We start from the raw sequence: 21,123 nt of genomic DNA, 5'->3' as shown, positions 1-21,123 counted from the left end.
GTGTGTGTGTGTGTGTGTGTGTGTGTGTGTGTGTGTGTGTGTGTGTGTGTGTGTGTGTGTGTGTATATATATATATATATATATATATATATATATATATATATATATATGAACAGTCTGATGAAGCATTCCCTCTGAATGTGAAAGCGCTTACTGAATTTTAAGTCTTTGGCCTTGTTGGATTTTTTCATTTTATTTCTAATAAATAGTCGGCTTCTTATTGTCGTGTTTTTGGCTGCCTCTTTCAGTTTTGTTTTTTGTGTGTGTGCGTGCACCTTAGACTGAAACATTCATTTATTTGGTGTACTATATTCACCTTCTAACATAATTTCTCATGACATTCATTCCTGTCAGCTGATCACTAAGACTACATTTCACCTTCTTAACTGATGGATTCCAGTTTGGATCCACACCAGACAAACCAGTTTTAGTTCATAGTCTGTCTTCAGATCCTCCCCCAATTGGTTCTCTTAATGTTTGACAGTACCACTTGTCCTGGCAGCTCTTTGTCACCCACATTCTTTTTTCACTCCATAATCCCTTTTTTTTACCTTTTTAGGCTATTACTACTCATATGGAGAATCTACCCTGTCTACCTACTATCGGTGGCCTTGCGTTAACACTGTTAACTGCTGTGATACAGGTCTGTGATTTATACCAGACCACCTAGACTTCAATAATTGATGTTAATTAAAATTCTTCTTCAGTTCCACTCTAGTCTGTGTATAGATCTGTGATTCACTGACGCTAATTCAGAACACTCATTACACAATAGGTTATGTATTCTTTGGCTGGCCTTGTAGACTCTACATTTATCATGCATTTTTTTATTTGTTACTTCCTGATTTAAACTGAGTGTATAAAGTCAAACTTGCATTGGAGACTACCTTCCCAGATAGTCCATTTGTGTAGCTGGTATATGTTTCCAAATAGGTCTCAAAGTAATGTAAACTTTATTGTCATTCAGAAATCACACAAGGCCAAAAATTGAACGAAATTCCGTGTCTTCAGATTCAATGTGCAGACAACATATAGACTATTTTCACAGACATTTACATATATAACAACTAGCTGTTACATCACGGACATGCAGGTAGACAGACTAATATTGCACATAATTAGAAACACATTTTAACACTTGTTGAAGTAAAGACTTACTTGCATGAGACTTTAGTATTGCACAGATACTTGGTTAAGACATTGATTGATCCTTGCACAGAAAGAGACATTTAAGTATTGCACTATGAACATTAGAGTATTGCACTATGGACTTTAGGGTATTGCACTATGGTAAATTATGGTTAAATAAGGTCTGCTCATAATACTGTATTTTTTCAGGCCTGCTTTCATCAGAGCCTTTAATTTCAGGTTACTAAACATTTCCTTCTCATAAGTGTACTGTACATTCTTTATTTAGTCTAAATATTGTATTTCACATTGTCTTTAGGCATGTTTTAGTTCATTGGAAATGGGGAATTTTCTTTAGGGAAGCCACACAGTTGTGTCAGCTAGGAATTCAGTGCTACCAGATTCTTGACAGAGTAATCTACAGTATCAGATATGAAAGGTACTATAACGTACTATAATGGTAGATCTAAAAGTAAATCTGGAGCATCAGAAACCAACTTTCTCTCCATCCATTTACATTTTTAATTAGGAGTATTCATCTGTATTTGCATTTGGTCGTGAACTGGAGTGGCAGGAGGGTATGGTGCATCATGGGATGGGATGGAATTAGCAGTTTGGGAAAGTTTTAGGTGCTGAATGGTCCTAATGTTTGGCTGCAATAGTCCTGCTAGTTCCAGAAGATGGACAGCTATTCCCAGATTTATAGCAGATATCATGCCATGTTTGGCTTCCTTATTATTTAAGTAAACATGTTGAAAGATTTAATTTTATGAAACTGCTTACCTTTAATTTTAAGAAAAACAGTTACTGTGATCCCTTTTAGGGTAACTGTATTTTCAGAGCAGGAGCACTATAGTTTATCATGTGGTCTGTTATTGAATCTTAAAATATTTGTTCTGCATGGTCAGGGTTTCATGTTATCAACATATCAATAAGATGGAGCTTGGTTTGTTCAAGTTGATATACTTTAGTGTGAGGCCAAGCAAGTTGTAAAAGAGGTAAATGATGACTTTCTTTTCTTTTCTTCCTTAATTTTTTGCTTTTGTCTGAATTTGCGTAACCCTGGTGGTAGTATATGTAGAGAGTGGGAACGCCTCCCCCCACTTGCACCTCCCATGCAGAAGCTAAGCTTATGGAGAAAGAAGTTCCAATTCTTTAAATATTCAATTTCTTAGTTTATACAGCATGGAGAAAAGGGCAATGGCACAAAAATAAACATTTAGTCCATTTCTTCATAATTACAGTTTTAAACATACTTAAGCACTCCATTTTAGTCTTACAATTAACATTAAGTCTCCTCAGCTCTGACAGTCGGAATAGAACCTCCTGAAGAGAAGGGTACTGAGAAGGTTGTGAGACAGGTAGTGAACTGGTTAGTTAATTGGAAGTAACATATCTTTGAGTATAGGCCTGGCTGCATGTTAAGTATCCACTGACGCTTTACAAAATTTAGTATTAACAGCTGTTGTGTTTAACATGTCTGCATCAAACACCACATGGGATTACATTTTAACACTATTGTGCTCCTTAATGATGCCAAGATTGCAGCACTAGTCAAAGAAGTACATGCCAGTGCAGCTTGTAATGTGGGCAGACAGAAAGAAACAAATTTCAGTCCACATGATGCATAGTTTTGCAGTTTGCTGGTGGATTGGCTAACCAGATGATATGTATTTATGAGGACCATTAGGAAGGAGAGAAAATTAAAAAAAAATCTTACCACGGCAGAGGCTTTTTTTGATCTTTAGCTCGCTAAGGTTAATTGTTTTTTCACCAGAATAGTCTGAGCAACAGGTTGATAGATATCATCTGTTCCCACCTTCTTGTTTATGCCGCTTTTAAAAACTGGGTGTTAATGAACAGTTCGTAGTAGAGAAAATTAAAAGTATGCTGACAAACAGAACATCTGAAAAATGTACAGCTTTGATGAATCCTGCAATAAATAAGCTGGGTAGAGTTGCCATAGACTGAGTGAGGGCTTAATCTATCAAGTACAAAGTACCACCAAGCAAGAGTTGAACCCTGAACAAATACAAATTATTTGGACAACTAGCTGAACTGCTTTGAAATGAATAATTTGCTATATGCTTTCCATTGCTGATGAGTCTTTATTTATATTCACTCATTCTTTCGTACTGCACTTGTGCTGAGCTGCAATCCCTTACAATTTGAAAGGTAAAAATATTCAAACATATCTAAAGCTTAAATAGACCTTCATATAGTACATACCTCTTGAACTGTTGCACTGTGGAAAATGTGGGCAGCTATCTCTAGATCTTACACACGAGATGACATTAAACCCTTCTGCAGTTCAGTGGATCTCGCAGTAGTTTGCAGATGACAAGCCCAAAGCCAACAGACAGATATTACAAAGGCTGAGGAGAAAGGAATTGATACCCTGAAGTAGCACTACTGCAGAAATAGCTATGAGACAGATTTTCTTTGGAGGTTCCAGCAGGAATATTTGAGACTCAGAGCAGTAGTATTGAGGAGGAATGATCTCATCAAGCCAGTTATCTGCAAAATGTGATGCCAATGAATAACTTGGAAATGTACCTCATAACTTTTGAAACAATTGCTGAAAAGGCAGGTTGGACAGTAACCAGTCTCTTGGCCTCATTTCTTTCTGATGACTCACAGAATACCTACCCCAGCTTGAAACTAGCACAAGCAAATGTCCGTACCCTGAAAGATAAAATATCTTCATGCATTGAAACAGCAACTGTGATCTGACCATAAAAGTATAATGACTGGAAAGTTTCACTAAAAAATATGCAGGGTCTCAAGTATTTGATGTTCATTTGGAGACAAAATGGTTCCAGATGGAGCTCAACACACCTCGACAAAAAGAATTTAGGTATGGATGCCTTCTTATCTACTTGCCTCTGATAATGGGAAGGCCTGTATGCTTCAAAAATAGCAGACAACATAGTCTTAGTGGTCTTATGGTATACTGCAGTGGGACAACTCTCCCTAGAAAAGCCACCGTAACTCAGTTAATTAAGCCATCTAGCCAAAATTGGAAAAAAAACAAATGTGCAAAACTTTTTTTTTTTTTTTTTGAGGAAGAAGAAAAAAAAAACAAGGACTCTAAATATTATGAGTCACCTTATAAACAACAACTTTTCAAATAGCTGTAGGTTGGTAGAACTTAAAGAATGTATTATAAAGTGTTTTATGCATCATGAAGTAGGATACTGACATAAACAATTTCCCAAGCAAAATGACCTATGAACCTATGGAATGTAACATGAGTAATACCCATTATGCATGCACAACAGAACATACAGTACCCTAAAATGTTGATTTCCAAGAAAAGAAGATAATGTTAAAAATTGTATGCACTTAATAAACCTGCAGTTTTTGCGTTTGGAATTACAGTAACTCTAGTAATACTATTAACCATGTCAATGGTTTGTATTGTTTGTACACTGTAAACCTGCACTGTTTAAATCTGGCAGTGTACTGTCTCTGGTAACACAGAAGTTAATTGGTTAAACTGTTTGTACACTGTAAACCTGCACTGCTTAAGTCTGGCAGTGTACTGTCTCTGGTAACACAGAAACTAGTTACTTAGAAACAGCTTAACTACACACCAAAGACAAAGCCATGAGCCTGAAATAGGTCCTTTTGGATCAGTACTCTAGTTATTTAATTAATTAAATAATTTAATGAATTTATACATTTGTTAACCGGGTAAAGTGCGCTGGTCTAAAGACCATGTTTAGGCATGACTTGGGCAATTTAGCAGTAGTAAAGGCAGCATTGTATAAAAAAAATAAAATAAAATAAAAATCAAGTACTCATAATAACAGTATCACAAAATACACTATCAAGCAACAAATACATTGTTAACAGCAACAATACACAGAAGCAATAACAAATATTTACAATGATATCAGATAAATGCACAGGCGTAACTACATTTAGTGTATATTAGTTTAGGAAAGAGATTAGGCATATTGCCAGCAGAGGTTGAGGTTAGAATGGGGAGAGAGGAATGAGAGTGGAGTGGGAGAAACAGTGGTAAGGGTAAAGACATGGGAGGGGTACAAAAGATCAAGGCAAAGCAGGCATGAATGTAGAAATAGTAAATGGGTAACTAAATTAATGGGTAAGGTGTAGTGATGGGAGTGAGAGAAGGTTATAGGCAAATAAGTACCTAGGATGTCGTGAAGGTGTAGAAGAAGGGTCCTCATACCGTTACAACAGTTCAGAAGTGGTACCTGCTGGCTTATCCATGACAGTCAAAACAGTAACACTGAAATAATTCTTTGGTCAACTTATTCTCATTAAATCCTACAAAACTCTCTCTAAAACGAATGCTGTAACAATCACTTTCTCCTATGTACTTCACAGAAGTTAATGTTCCACAGTAAAGTGTCTGTACAAATTTTCAGTAATGTATAAAGTTGATGAATCTGTATACCTGTTCACTGTATTTTTTATTGTGGTTTTACCATGCGATGAGCCTAGAAATAGTCTTCTGAGATCAACACTATATGCTGGTCAACAAATGAATGAATGAATGCATGAAGGGATAAATAAACAAACAAAACATATGTAATTAAGTGAATTCATTAATTAAATGTCCTTGATGACCAGATGAATTACTCTACAGCCAGAATTATAATTAATACTGAATGTGGGGAAGTGAAACACAGGAAAGGAGTACTGTCTCAGTGACAACAAAGTAATACTACAGAAAGAATTTTCTATGTTCAAAATTATTGGTCCAAATGTGCAATTGAGTAAAAATTCAGGATAAATGTTTATTTGCCTTTTATAATCTTTAGTGGCAGGCCTGTCAAAAAACAGCTAAATACCAGTGCCAGCAGGAACAACAGTATTTCTTAAACTACAGTGCTTTAAGGCACAGAGAGTAGGAAAGGTGATGGTGGTGGAAAAGAGTATCTTAGCAGAGAGAAATTTACATTCAAATTCAAAACAGTGAAATGTATATATGGTTAAAGATTAATTTAAGCAGTGAATATAAAGTCCAGGAATGCCCAAGTGCAGAAAATGAGCTGGAATTCCTGCAGCTCATTGCAAAGGAAGAAAAGAAAAATAAAATGAAATCAAGTGCTAACAAACATTATTTAAAATGATTCCAATGCTGCAGTGGTGCAGTGGTAGCGTTGTCGCCTCACAGCAAGAGGTTCTCCCGTTTGATTCCGGGCTGGAGCGCCTTCTGAGTGGTGTCTGCATGTCCTCGCCACGGTCAAGTGACATTCGAAAGACATGCGTGAATGGGCATGCCTTTGTTGAAGGTTAATAGTAAAAAACAAATACCCAGTAAGACGCCAAAGTCCAACTTAAGCAGGTAGCACAAATGAAGAAAAACGAAGCAAAGTTGGACACTGCTGACAGCTTAAAAAAATCTTCTTTATTCTTAAAATCACAAGATTAAAGTGAAACACTTTTTGGGTAACGGGATGTATAAAAACAGTATCTTTGTTTATGTAGGGACAAGTTTTACATAATCCACAATTACTCGTTCCTGTTGAATATGGTAAAGCATAGGACACATTTGGCATGGAAGGTTCCTTGCATAGTAGATCCTTTAAGTTTTTATTCCTTCTATACCTAAAAGTGGGCTGAGGTCCCACTATGCCCCCCAGTGTACTATCACTGGACAAGATGTTCCAGTTCTTCCTCACTATATTGCAGATATCACTAGTATTACTGCTATAGTTTAACATGACCTGCGGGACTTTGCATAAAGCTTCATTGCTCTTTTTTTTTTTTTCTTTGTTGAAGGTTGGGCGTCAGGCTGGCACCTTGGCACCGTAAAAATCTACTGCCGATCATTAGCAGACCGGAGTTCCGCTGTGGCGACCCCTAACTGGGAAAAGAAGAAGATTTAAAATGATTCCAACATATCAGAGCACATTTTTACATCTGTTTGGTGCTGAAGGACTGGACAGATATTTGACCTAGACACTGCCCATTTACTTCTTTGCTTGATGCAGTCTGCTGAACTGATCCCAATGTACATAAAAATGTCATTTCCTATGTACATGCAACAGTACCCACTAACTGTGAAAGAAATCCTACGGTTGTTGTTATCATCACTGGAGAAGGCAACTTTAAGGTGAGCTAGACAGAGATCTCAACTCCAGAGTTTTTAAATTTTAAAAAAATGAAGCACCCGGACTTGATTATTTTCCACTATGAGTGTGACATCATTTCTGTGTAGCTTATTACCAGCAATGTCAAATGGAGGATTAGGCTGGACAATTGCTTTTCCCTGTAAGACAGAAAATGCACTATTACTGCAAGTGGGAATGAGACAGGGTCTGTTGGGAGACGTCAAAGTGAACAATAACATTACTCTAGTCAAGTATGATACAAATACTGAATAATTCAGTGATCTTTCTCCATCAAGAATTCCCCCATACAGCAGTCTTCCAGATTTTGAGTTAAACTGTTTAACTGTTTAAATAGCATTATTCTGACATGTTCTCCCCTCCTAATATTTGAAGTTCTTATCTAATCTTTAGGTATGTGTAGTAAAGAACTGTAGCTGTATTTCTCACTTTTGTGACTTTAGCTCAAGTCCCTCATTTTCTTCCATGTTTACAAGCTTCATTTAAGAAACTGTGAATTCATGTCTAAGACAATTTTTCATTAAAACTTAATATAATTCACCAAACTGTAGTTGCATTAAGAACTGTTTTAAAATATATGAAGTGACTCACCAAGGTTTGTGTGTGTGCAGGTTAGATCTACCATCATGCTCATTGGTAATGTTGACAAAGCAGCCATGTGGCTTTTTTCAGGAATGTGATGTCACTATGAAAGTAATTTCACAGATTTTCAAACCAACAAAACTAACTCTGCCCTCTCCTCACTGCTGAGCTACAGTGTAGTATATATAAGCTTGGGGGGGGGGGGGGTGTAGGTTTTTCCTCATTTGGTAGGGTAAAGGTTGTCTTGCCCCTGCAAAAACAGTATGTATTCTATGAACGTGAGTTATGGCAAAGTAATTTTGGAGGTCTGGGACATGCTGAAATAACCCTTGGCGAATTGACATGAATGGATTTTTCTTCTTGGTGCATTGCCACTACAAAGAAATGTACTACATTTGTCACATTTCTCACTGGTCATACATAAGCTTCTTAAAAATGCTACTGTTGTGATCTCTTCAGTTAGTGAGCTACTTGTTGTCTATTACTCTTGTAATACAGTGCTGTCTCATGGTACTATTTCAACCCTATATGTTACTCAGCCAGCCGTAACAGGTAGTGTCACCCCTGGAATTTGTTTTATTATTCTAAAGTCATTAAAAAATAACATTTTACTAATCTGACAATAAAAATCATCTTATGTCTTTGTATGGAACTTCCTAGTTTTCCCATCTCTCCTACTTAACATGCCAGTAATAGGCAAGTTTACAAATATGAGAATAATGGTTTTGTCTTACAGACTTCTCAAAAACAGTGCTTTTGTTTTAATGGTTTTGTCTTACACACTTCTCAAAAGCAGTGCTTTTGTTTTAAGTATCATAGCAATACTACAGATTTTAACAGAATATTGAAACAACTATTTAAAACAGAGCTGCAGCTGACATTTCTGCTGCTGGATGAATACAACATAGAACATTTCTATATAACCTGCTATGACCAGCTCTCAATCACTTATGCAGTTGAAAGCTGTGCATCTGCCCTGTCTGCTCTTGATCAGGTGTGATTTTCCATTGCTATACAATGATATTGTAAGCAGCCATATGGGCTTGTGCCTCTGGTTTTGCCTTGCGCATTCCTACTCCCCTCCACCATAGCCATTCACTGATGGGAGTCACAGTGAGTAAGTAAGCATTTATTTAATCTGATGGCTGGTGATGGGGAAAACAGAGGGAGCCTTGCCAGGTGCTTTACCTGTGGGAACTCTCTGCAGAATTTTGTACAACTTCCAAAATGCATTATAAGAAGATATAGATGTGTGTGTGGGGTACTCAGATGGAAGATGCAACACTTACAAGCCCACACCCCACTGCACAAGGTACACAGTCTGGGCTTTCCCCATCTTGAGGAAAGAATGTTCCTTGTAGTTCATTGTGTATATGTTAATAATCTTATACAGAAGCATCTGAATAGATTTTATATTTAATACAACTAACAAACAAGTCCTTAAAAAAGCAGAATTATTTGCATTATCAATGCAGCTGCATGAGATGCTAACTTATTTAGCACATTTCCTGTTTTAATACAAATATATTATTTTGAATTGTGATTCAGTAAGGTTGTCATGGAAAACAATGTCCCGGAGAGGAAATTGATGAATGTTTACTACTGGAAAAAAGATTCATTTTATTGTTATATGAGTAGTGCAGAATGGAAAGGCACCATCTGCAAACACATTTCCTGAAACAATGTAGCAGAAAACCACCATAAATTAATAATCTAAGATACTAACAAACTTCATCCTGTAGTTCTGGGTCTGACTCCTCTCTTGAATACCAAATGATTCTAAGCAAGCCCAGTCATTTAAAATGCTTATAAATTTCCACAAAGATCTACTGCAATACTTGACTCTTTAGAAGCTAAAATAAAATATATATTAATTAATTAATTTATTCATTCATTTACTTTCTGATTACCTACCTAGTCCAATACAGGATTTTGGGAGACTAAATCCTTTTCCAGCATTTAACAGATGTAGAGGACATTAACTTATCATAGACCTTTGTGGTGTAATGGTAGAGCACTGGACTTGCAAATACAGGTACATGATTTAAGACCTGTGGGCCTAACCTATTCTTTCTGAGGTTGGCATAATGGTTAACGTGTTTATCTTACAAACACAAGATGCAGGGTTTTATTCTCAAATAGGATAATTGGCTAGGCTTAAATGACCCACAGGGGTGGCTAGCCTAGTACTAATATGAAACTATAGGAGGGCACCAGCCCATTGCCACACAGAGATACACATTCATAAACAACATACACTCCTACAAGCAGTATGGAGAGTCAACAAATTCATCTATGACATGTTTTTGAGATGCAAGAGGAAACCAGAGCACCCAATGAAACCCCCACACAAACAAAGTGAAGACATGCATACTCTCCACAGAAGGCATTTCAGCTAAGAACCAATCTTGGGAGCAAAGCACTGTGAGGCAATAAATCTAACCTTTATGTCACTCCTAATGAAATTGTTTGTCTTTCGGCTTTTCCCGGTTAGGGGTCGCCACAGTGGAACGCCGGTCCTCTAATGATTGGCAGATGTTTTTTATAGTGTTAATTTGCAAGCCCGACGCCCAACCTTCAATGAAGGCATGCCCATTCAACGCATTCTTTCGAGCACCCACGCGACCACAGAGATTACATGCAGAATCCACACAGAAGGCACTCCCAACCCAAGCTGAGAATCGAACGGGAGAACCTCTTGCTGAGAGGCAACAACGCTACCGAATGCAAAGTAATATGTAAAAATGATAAAAACTGCTATACTGATTTATAAGCTATCTTTTGCTTCACTATATATGATTATAGTGTAGGCTTTTACCAAAGAACAAAGTGTCATCGTTCAGTGCGACACACATGGGCACTTAAAACATTGCCAGTGATTCTTTTCTTTCTTTCTTTTTGCAGACAAAGGCAATGACACAAATTTTCCATTTTACAGGAAAATGCCATAGATTATGGAATTTAGACATCTACTATGCAAAAAAAATGAAATTTCAAGGCATTTGTAATTTAAGCTAAAATGCTCACTCCCCACAATTTATATTTTTATTGTATTTAATATTTGTAAAACTGTCAGTTTGCTTTATTCAGTGTTATGAATTTGCTTAATTATAACATGCAATAAAAACTATAAAAGAATCATGGCAACAAATGAAACTCATAAAAAAATGAGTTTAAATGAAATTTAATTTTTAATAACCTTCAATCAGTGACTGTGAATGTAGGGTAGTAGCCATTTTGAACAGCTTTAATTAGAGTAGATTAGGGTCAAAAAATGTAAGTGAATTTAAAACCCAGGGAGCAGCCTTAAAGTAATTTTATGAGGAATGAGAATAACTAAGTTGTGACATAAACAGGATGTGCAGTTTGTAGAATACATAGGGAAATGGGTAGACTATATGTGCTAGGCAGTCTGCCTCCCTAAAGCAATTCCAAGACGTGTAATTGTGAGCTCTGGAATTATAAAAAAATAATGAAAGGACAAGAGATTGCAAATTTCACAATCCATGTTCTGTGTTAAAGTTATTTTAGCAGGGAGCAAATCCTCCCACTCCCCAGTATGAAAGGCTGTACCCCCACACATTTATAATTTAAATATAGTAACTCCAAGATCACCATACCTCAGAGAAAACAGAATAATTCAAGGCACATCAGTCTCAGACTTAGTAGATGTAAGCCTTCATTTTTGCACATTCAGTCTCACTAGTCCAGGACTCGCACTTATAAATATTTGAATATAAAACTGTTATCAAACAGTCCTTACCTGCCATCAGAATCAGAATTTTCTTGCATGTCCAGTTTTACTCCTTTATGATTCTGGCATCTGAATAATGCAAGCTGGTGAATGGTAATAGCAGTCATTTCATTTGTTTTTTACAGGCTAGCAGAAGGCAATCCTACTGCACAGAAAAACATACTGGAAAATAATGCCATCTCACCCTTGATACAGATGCTGAAAAGAGATCGAACTCAGACTGTACAAGAAATTGTTGCAGAGACGTTATGGGCTCTAGCTGGAGAAGATGTGGAAGAAAAAAGAGCCATTGCATCAGTAATAGGTATTATTATTATTATTATTTATTTTTCTCTCAACCTGACCATTTAGCCAAACCTGTTCCAGTTGTGCAGTCATAAAAGTACAATAAAAAGTCCTGCATGATGCACTGTAATCATTGCTGAGATTCAGAGACCAGAGCTAGACCTTTTCATGGTAAACAGTCAGCCAACGCTCTTGTTAAAGTTTAATATGAATGTGATTGTACAGAAAATGTAATGAGTGCAGATCTTAAGGCTGTTCCATGATTTGTACTGTATATAGTTTGCTGTGATTTTCCATACTTTCTCAAGTATACAAATAAGTGACTGTTTGGTTTAGTTGAAAATTGAAAGAGACACCATTACATACATGTGGACCAAAGCAGTAATTCAATTCTTAAGATAATTACGGTATTAAACAGATTATAGAAGTAAATTGATTCAACTCATGTCTGATGATTCTACACTGACCTTCACATCCTTGTATATCCCTTAATAAATACCTCATTGCTTTCTTGGGACAGAGTAAAGTTGAATCCTGAAATATTCCTACCATGAGTCCTGTCATCTTAAATACATACAGGCCCTTCTATTTCCCTAAAGGCAGGCCATCTTTACAATCTCTTCATGGAGTTGGCTGAACTGTTTGAGGAACATTTATTTTTGACACCTTCATGATTTTCTGTGCCCAGTATCTTCAAATGAGGCTTTATTTCCAGACAAGGGTACTAAGGCCTTGGACTGTTTTGTAAAACTAGTTTACTCATCTGCCCCTCTGGGCTTACCCTTCTTGAACTACCCTTCTAATATTGCCCATTCCTATTCCATGCTTCTGGAGCAGGTCTTAAAAAGGTCATTCCAGTGGCTGTGTTTCTGCAGTACTGTACAGAAACTTCTAATTATGTCATCCATGTTTATCTTCCATATTCATAACTGTAATCTTGATTATGTACATATGGTGAAATGGGCCCATCTGCTTATGATGGCCAACATTGCTCAGTCCACAGGGAGTTGCTAAAGTTACAAGATGTCACACTGAAGGGGACATCCTTTTTAATGACGTCAAGTAAGATATTCAGAAGAAGTAGTGATGTCTCCATATAATAGGGTATTATATACTATTAGACCGCCTCTAACTAATTTTTATTTATTTATTATTTATTTTACATTTGTTGACCGGGATAGTCCGACTGGATATATGTCCATTTTCAGCACAGGCCCAGGGAGAAAAGCTCCACATACCAAAAAAGAGACAGTACATACATCTTTGAGTGATAAACTCGGGCAGACGTTTAGAAAAATATAGACAGTAGCTGATCGTTGACCATATTGAAAGCTTTTGAGGGATCAAGGAAGAGTGCTGAAGATAGTTTGTTGTTGTTACAGTGAAGATTGATGACATAAGAGAAAGATAGAAGAGCCGTGGTGGCACTGTGGAATGGCCTAAAGCCATGCTAAGAGTCGGCGAGTTTTCCATTTTGAATAAGAAAGTGCATGATTTGTTTGTGTATGCATCTTTCCATGATTTTAGCTAGTGGTGAAAGAATGGCTATAGGTCTAAAGTTAGATAATTCTGTGGAACTTCCTCCTTTATGGAGAGGTATAACGTGATATTTTCCATATTGCTGGGATGGATCCCTCTGAGATGGATCTGTTGATCAGAATAGAAATGGGAAGTGCTATGGCATCAGCTGCTTTTTGAAGATATTTAGCTGGGATGAGGCAGAGGATATCAGGGGACTGAACAGCTAAGAGTCCATGTAGGCTATGGATCTTGTTGTTTAGGCATGTGATGTTGAGATGACAGACCACAAATGAGTTTGGAAGTCTATCAATCTGGATAGTACACATTGGGTTGTTAGATGGTGTGCTTGGGTCTACTGTTGTGGACGGGCCAGGGTTGGGGTGGATGTCTCCATCCTTCATAAGATTAGTTTTTAAGTTGCTTATGAGTCTTAAAAATTTGTTTATGATTTTTTCGTAGCTTTAAGTTTTTCTGTCTTCTTTCTGCCAGAAAGACCTTCCAGAGCATTGCAGCTAGCCAAACAGTAGACAGTTCTTCTGCTGCTAATTCTTCCATGAGGTCAGGAGGTTGATTCACTCTATGTTTCCAGTACAGAAGGAAGACTTCAAGTTCACTAGAGCAAGGAAGTTGAAAACTCAGGTTTCTAGCATCTTAGTATTGTCAAGATAGGCTGCAGTCTGACAAATGGTGTTGACTACCCCTAGGCACACTCTGCAGTCATAGCAATTGGAACTGGTGCTTCTTATGGAATCCCATTTAATCCAGGAAGCATTTTGTACACAAGAAGTTGGAATGTTTATGCCTTATTCTAAAGCTCAAGCAACTTTATTTTTTTCAGGATATAGCTAAATTCCAGGTGGCATCTGTTAAGACAGTCATGCTTTTGTTGTGAAAGAACTGCTGGATTCTGGCAGCTAACATGTTGGCTGCCTACTGGCTTGAGAAGTTTAACTCCACAAAGGAAATTCCTTAATTTTGTCTTAATACTGCACCACAGCAAGTAAAAAGGGCTAAAGTTCTGACTGCACCCCAGCTAACTACGATTCAACACAGACACTGGAAGAATGTCTGTAGAAAGAAAGGGGTTCAGTTGGTCAGTGGTGGCTTGTCCATCCAAGGAGAAGGATGTGGTTACAATCACTGTATAAACGCAGTCTGATAGATGCCAGGTGGTATAACAAGAGAAAGACCGACATCAGACACACTGTCTCACCTAGAAGTATTGGAGCTGTAGCTGGGTGTGCTACATACATATGGTAACACATGCGTGGCTGGGTCCATATTGTGAGTATTCTTATACCAGAAGCCACTGAGGGGCTTGGGTGTTATGGAATAAAAAAATGCATATGGATAATGGCTCATCTGTTCCCTCTTATCCTTTACTATACTGCAGAAGCAGGTAGGATGAGGAAGTAAGCAGTCAAGAAAAAAAATATCCATCACTTTCCCAGTATGGAATGCTGCCCTCTGGACTATCAGTGGCACTCCATCATTAAGGTCTGTCAGGCTATTGGTAGTCTCCTCTCTGACATCTCTTACGAAGCGCTGCTAGACCATGCCAAGACTGCAGAGTCTTAGTATAACCATCAGCTGGGACAAATTATCCTTGCATTCACTGTAAACCACACACTTTACAGGAACAGTGATTCAAATTGTTGTTTGATTTTATTTTCCTCAAATAATGCCTTGGAGAATAAGGAATTTGCCTGTTAAATCTCTTGGCACAGGAAACTTGACGTTCATGCTTGTGTGAATGCTAAGTCTTGCGGTGATGACCTTTCTCAAAGTCCCTATTCTTACCTTCAAATGAAGGTACTATAATGTGTAACTGATGCCAATGGTTTCATATTCAACACCCCCTTCAGATATGTTACTCATCCTGAAACCTGGTAGCCAATCTCAAATTTTCTGTCTGTCTATTAAAAACTTAAATTGGGGTGTCCCTTTTCATTCTTCTCTGAAGTTCATTCAGTTTTATCTCAGATGTGCTTCTAGATGACTGTCACTGTTAAAGTAACACGACAACCCCATGTGTAAAAATGGGAAAAAAAGGGGTTGCAGATGGATAGATGGATATTTCCCTGGATGGACTGTAAACTCATCTGAATTCCTATCTTCTTCAGGGCTGCTAGACTTCATGATCAAGGAACTTCATATCAGCATTCTGATGACATAATGTGCACTCCTAGCTCTGCAGCTGCTAAAGTCTTACTTGAGTCTAAGAAAACTACTGCTTTGCTAGGACAGTTAAGAAGTTGTCTTGTAGATGAACAAACACAGAGAAGGTATTTTTACCTCATCTGCAGAGAAGTCTTTTTTCTCTGTATCATAAAAAGTCATCAAAAAGAAAAGGTATTATGTAGAATACAAGAGGTTTTAACAAACATGATTAAAATATATACACAAAGTACAATACTCAGCTGTTATCCATCTATCCTATCTCAACAGATAAATCAATTACGTCAGTTCCATTATCACATTTGCTTCACTATCCGTAATTTATTTAACTAGGAGGCTTAAGGTCAAAGAATTATCTGAAATATTGTTTTTATGGACTTGCACATACATTAATCTTCCATAGCTATCTTGTAGCTAATAGCTATGTAGTAAAATGTCTCAGGACTTTGGAATAAAGTGCTTTCAACTGCTGCCTTTAAAAGAATACATAATGTTATTCAGTTGCTTGAGATGGGTCCAGTCAAGAAGATCAGTATAAGTTCCTCCTAACCCATTCCATTACTTGATGCATTTAAATTTTACTACCCTGGCCATGACCCAATAAAACTACAAAATGGATTAAGAATGGGATTGGGCCCTAAGAATTATACCAAATATCCAGAACTTCCAGTCTAATGATATTGCTACCTTAAAAACTTCCTCCATCCTTAATGCCAACATTGGCCAATAAGGGTTTATCTTCGGGTAACTCCAAAACATATGAATATTGTCTGCTCCATTGCCACTCTCACCTTCAGCAACTGTTATCTAGTTTCATTTTGATTGTAGCTTTCTGCATGGGGTGAGGTACCAATGAAATAAAATTCTTATTTGCTAATCTTGGTATTTGGCCAGTGTCGGAGTTGGCTTGATACCTGCCACACCAGGTCCCATTGTAGCTTTGCTAGTTGTACCCCCTCATGTCTCTTCCAGGTCTATATCACTTCATCGAAGTTTACTTACGTCGAATGGCTATTCATCGAACCAACATCATTGAATGGCCCTTCATGGAATGTTCACATCAGCAAATGTTTTCCTAACGGTAAGAAATTACTTGACCACAGACATCAAACCTGCCCCTCACACCTCCCAATCCCCCCATACTTATATATACCAACTCCAAGATCACACTACAGTGGGAAAAACGGCAACTTTCTGTATGTTGTCCAAGTGACTTCCTTCCCTGGGAAAAGTGTTCACTAATGTGAGCGTTCAATGAAGGGCCATTCAGTGATGTCGTTTTGATGAATACCCATTTGAGGTAAGTAAACTTCAATGAAGCAATATAGGCCCATCTCTTCCATCTGCTTTTCATCCACCTCCTTAGACCTGTAGCCCTCTGGCTTTCCTTTTCCTAACACTAAACAATTTGTTCCAGTACTTCAGTCTTCTTGTTCTCTCTGATGGAGGTATCTATGTATCTCACCCAAATCTGGGAGATCTGCTCCTATTCTCCTACCCCAAATTCCACATTAATCATATGAAAGCCTTTTGCAATAATGAGATTACAGTTAGCATGCACTTGTGCATTATGTCTCTTCCTTTTGCACACATATGTGACATGGAGTCAACAAATTAAAGTGATAGGGCAATGATGTGCAAAGTCTCCCACATAGTGGGAGATGAAAAAAAGTTTTATCTTTTGTTTTGAGACTATGTTACGTAATTGTCTTATCTTGAAGTTTATGTTTGAGGGATTTCCCATCAACTGTTTGTGCACAAACTAAAAGTGAAACTATAATGACAAATCAAAATTAATAATATTATTAAAGTGAAAAATACATTAGTAAAAATACAAAGCAACTGAAATACAGGAAATGAAATAATAAATAGCAAGTATTTGTCACAGTTGCATGTTAGGTAGTATCACACCTGAAGTTCAGCAACAAAATTAAAGATGTATGGTCAATAATTTGTGAATTTGTAAGGCATATGGCAATTAGAAATTAAGACTATTACCCTTCAGACCACATGAACAGTGCTGCTTGAAGGATTCTCTGTTCAAATCAGAGTGAAAACTGGTGAGTAAAAGTATTAAAAATGATTAATTTGATGAGAAGTTTGACAAAAAAGTAAGCAGATATTATTCACTGATTAGTTTTGAAGAAGGAGGAGTATTTTGCAGGGGGACAAGTAGTGGAGTTTGAGTCAAGCCACCAAGTTGTTCTGCTTTTGCCACTCAGACAGGCTAAAATGGTGTTGAGGCTGAATGGGAGTGAGATGTCCTAAATTATGGAGGCAATACAATCAAGCTATGGACCCTGATGAGAATGTTTGATGTTTAGTTGTAAAGGCTCAAAGTTGCCAGTATGCTGTGTTCCTATAAAGCAAACAGGCAGTGAGTGGCAGGGATTCAGGGCAAGGTTGTAGGGCAGCCAGCAGACTTAATCAGATTAGAAACATCTTAATGAATCAGAGGATAAAGCAATGTTTAAGGTTATATGGTGCTTTGAGGGAGAAAACAAAAAGGATTTATTGCACTGTGTTTGAAGTACAGTGGTGGGATGGAATGAGTTTGCTAAATATATCTCGAGTGTTGCATCAGTAAAAAGCCTGCCACTGCAGGAAAGAGACATCAGGTATGGATAGCCCATCAGGTATGGATAGGCCAGGTAAATACTGACTGAGTTTCTGATGTATGTGGGAGAACATCTGTTGTTGAAGCTGTAGCAACCAGGTAACATTGGCAGTGGTGTACAGAATGGCATCATGAGGCAAGATTATTCAGAGGTGACCTTATGGAACTGCTCCTGATATGTTGATGTAGTGAGTTAGTATAAACACAAGGGAATTAAATTTAAGCTTAAATTTCCCTTCTACATATAACATTTTAGAAATGAAAACATTGTGACAATCCTAATGAGGTGATTGCAAAAAACAAATGACTAGCACTGAGCCTGATGCAATTAAAACCAAGCAAATGGGAAAGGATATGGCTGAAATGAGAGATGCTGATATTTCTGGAGCAACAGAAGAAGAGCAGGAGTAACAGTTTTGTCCGACAAAGATAATTACCTTTTATAATAATGGCACCTCGTACAAGATGGCTCAGGTGTGTGACATCAGTTGTTATTTTGAGGGAAATGAAGGAGGATGAATTATGTTGTTTTAACTAAAACTGGACAATAAAGAACGAAAAGTCATTGCCGTAATAAAAAAATAAGAAAGACTGTTTAAGTTGTGCTCCTTTTTTAATTTCATCTAATGGTTTAAAGTTATTTATTTTGACTGTGTCATAAAGGCAAGTTTTTCTTTTTATTCATTTATCCTTGTATACATTTTTTTCCAGGTTTGCAAGTAGTACAGTTCAAATAATAAGAAAAGTTTTTTTTTCACATGACTGGTTCTAGAGAAACTTAATATGAGTATATAAGGGGTTAAATGTTGTAGTTTAATGACATTTTTAGGGGAATGTGCAATGATATCCTCATTAAAAAGATAGATAAAATAATATTTGAAGGAAGCTAAACCATGTGTGTGCATGAATGGACTGTAATAAGGGAACCCAAGGTAGTAATTCACACTGAATATTTGGAAGCTCAGATGAGACTTATTCGAATATTAGGATTACTGCAAGTAATTTAATGTTCTACTGTTATACGCATGATGAGCAAAATGAAACAACGCACATGAAAGAACCATTATTACAAAAGGTAGAATCACTGAAATGTGAAACAGAAAGTACTTTAATCTACAAATGTGTTACATGCTGTGTCAGGAGTAAGTGCACAACATTGTGTGGGGTCTTCAGGACCATAAACGTTGTTTGTCAACCTTCACTAATGAGGGAACTATAGGATGTCTTCAGTGGTAGAATATTAGGGTGAAAGGGAGATATGGATATGATGATATAAATGTGGATAAACATCATGGATCTTCCATCAATACTTTTACAAGGACACTGTAATGCCGCTGCCATGACTCTGAATGTCTTTCTCCATGGATGACAACAAAACATGTGTGACTTCTGAGACTGCCTAGGTCATAGAGAACAACTTTATAAGCTGCATGGATACTCACTGCATACTGTATAGCCTGTGGAGAAAGATTAAAATACTAATCCTTTTGAATGGGAAGGTCCACTCCTAACATGTCTAAACTGAGAAGAATTCAGATATAGAAAAGATTGACCTTCATCCTTTTTGCTGCCTGTGGAAAACTCTCTCTCCAGGAAGATGTCTCCAAAATAGTGGAAAAAATTTAAGATTTGCAGTTTATCAAGAAAAATGAAAAAAAAAAAAATTTTTACAAGGCACAATGGTGTCAGAGTAGAAAGATTTTTGCACTCTTCATTTCAAGATGAGAAAAGTAGATGATAATGTATAACCCATGCCTTGTTTGTAGATAACGCTTCCAAAATGTAGCTTGGCTGTTATTCACCTTTAGTAATTCCTGTAAGTCAAGAAATAATCATTTATTAAGAAAAGAAGTCATGACTAGTTACTGCTAAACTGGTTATTAAAATTCATCCCACCTCCTTGTTATTTTCAAAAGTCAGACACACACATGGGGGTCTGAATGAAAACTCTGTGAATGGGAGTTGTACACAGTATTTTGCAAGTGAGTCAAAAACATTTAAATATGGGTATAGGTGACTGCAAAGAGTACAACAAAAAATACAGTATTAAAAACACTGAAATTTCTGTAGACAAAAATGTGATCAGTGTAAACAATACTATAGATAATGGGATTATTTTTTCAGTTTTTTGATATGCATCCTTTTCAAAATACAGTGAGAATATACATGGGCATAAGAAAAATAAATAAAAATAAAATCAGTAATTAATTTTGTTTTGGCGCCTGATTCATTGACAGCCGTATCACTTAAAATTTGGATAACAGTACGCATTAAGACATTTCCCCAATAAGATTTCCAAATGTAAATTAATTAAATAAGTAGGCATTAGCCTTTTCTTGAACTCTTCTTCACAACAGTATAAATTAGTATCACTGCTTCTACAAAATTAAGTGACACCAGTTTAACTGACTGCCTCTACTAGGCTTTATGCTGAATAACCACAAATTTAGCTTTGTTTTCTTTTTGAGTCTTAGGAAGAAACTTCTATATAAACTGACTGAGGTTTAGTGTACCATAAAAGCACAACATTGTGCATAACATGTACCAATTATGAGGAGGTCAAGGCCAGCCATAACACTCAGTCAGATTACTTGCTTATTACACGAAGAGCTAAGCATGGTGTGCAGCAAGAAACACCTTTCGGTATCTATCAAGTCGTGGTCTGAGCCATTTATTCAATTATAGGCCACTATAAAATATTTGGAGCATGAGTCCATGAGAAGATTTCACTGTCATTATTAAAGTCATTTCTTAGATTGAGATACAAAGTCTAGTCCAGAAACAGAGGTAAGATACTGCTGCATATGAAGGCACAACAGATACATGCATTTTATTGGTGGTTTAATTTCCTCTTTACAGGTATAAACTTCCTAGTGGAGTTCTTGGCCTCTCTGTCTGAGAAGCTACAGCACATTGGAATCGAAGGACTCAGGGTTCTTGCTGAGGGA

At 37.0% G+C, this 21,123-nt stretch overlaps 1 protein-coding gene across 1 annotated transcript in view; it reads left to right on the top strand.

The window, feature by feature from the left end:
• Positions 1-21,123, top strand: part of LOC122810129 (ankyrin and armadillo repeat-containing protein-like) — a 398,722-nt gene that overhangs the window by 69,945 nt on the left and 307,654 nt on the right. The window contains exons 2-3 of the mRNA XM_044081603.1: positions 11,700-11,878; positions 21,035-21,123. The exon at positions 21,035-21,123 is cut by the window's right edge and continues 130 nt beyond it. Of these exons, the coding sequence (XP_043937538.1) occupies positions 11,700-11,878; positions 21,035-21,123 (268 nt within the window). The remainder of the gene's footprint in view (positions 1-11,699; positions 11,879-21,034) is intronic.

The sequence above is a fragment of the Protopterus annectens genome, chromosome 8.part1, assembly GCF_019279795.1.
Source record: "Protopterus annectens isolate FY-2018-M chromosome 8.part1, PAN1.0, whole genome shotgun sequence".
Classification (NCBI taxonomy): domain Eukaryota; kingdom Metazoa; phylum Chordata; order Ceratodontiformes; family Protopteridae; genus Protopterus; species Protopterus annectens.
The sequence above is the reverse complement of the archived record's forward strand: the minus strand, read 5'-3'. Positions and strand labels throughout refer to the sequence as shown.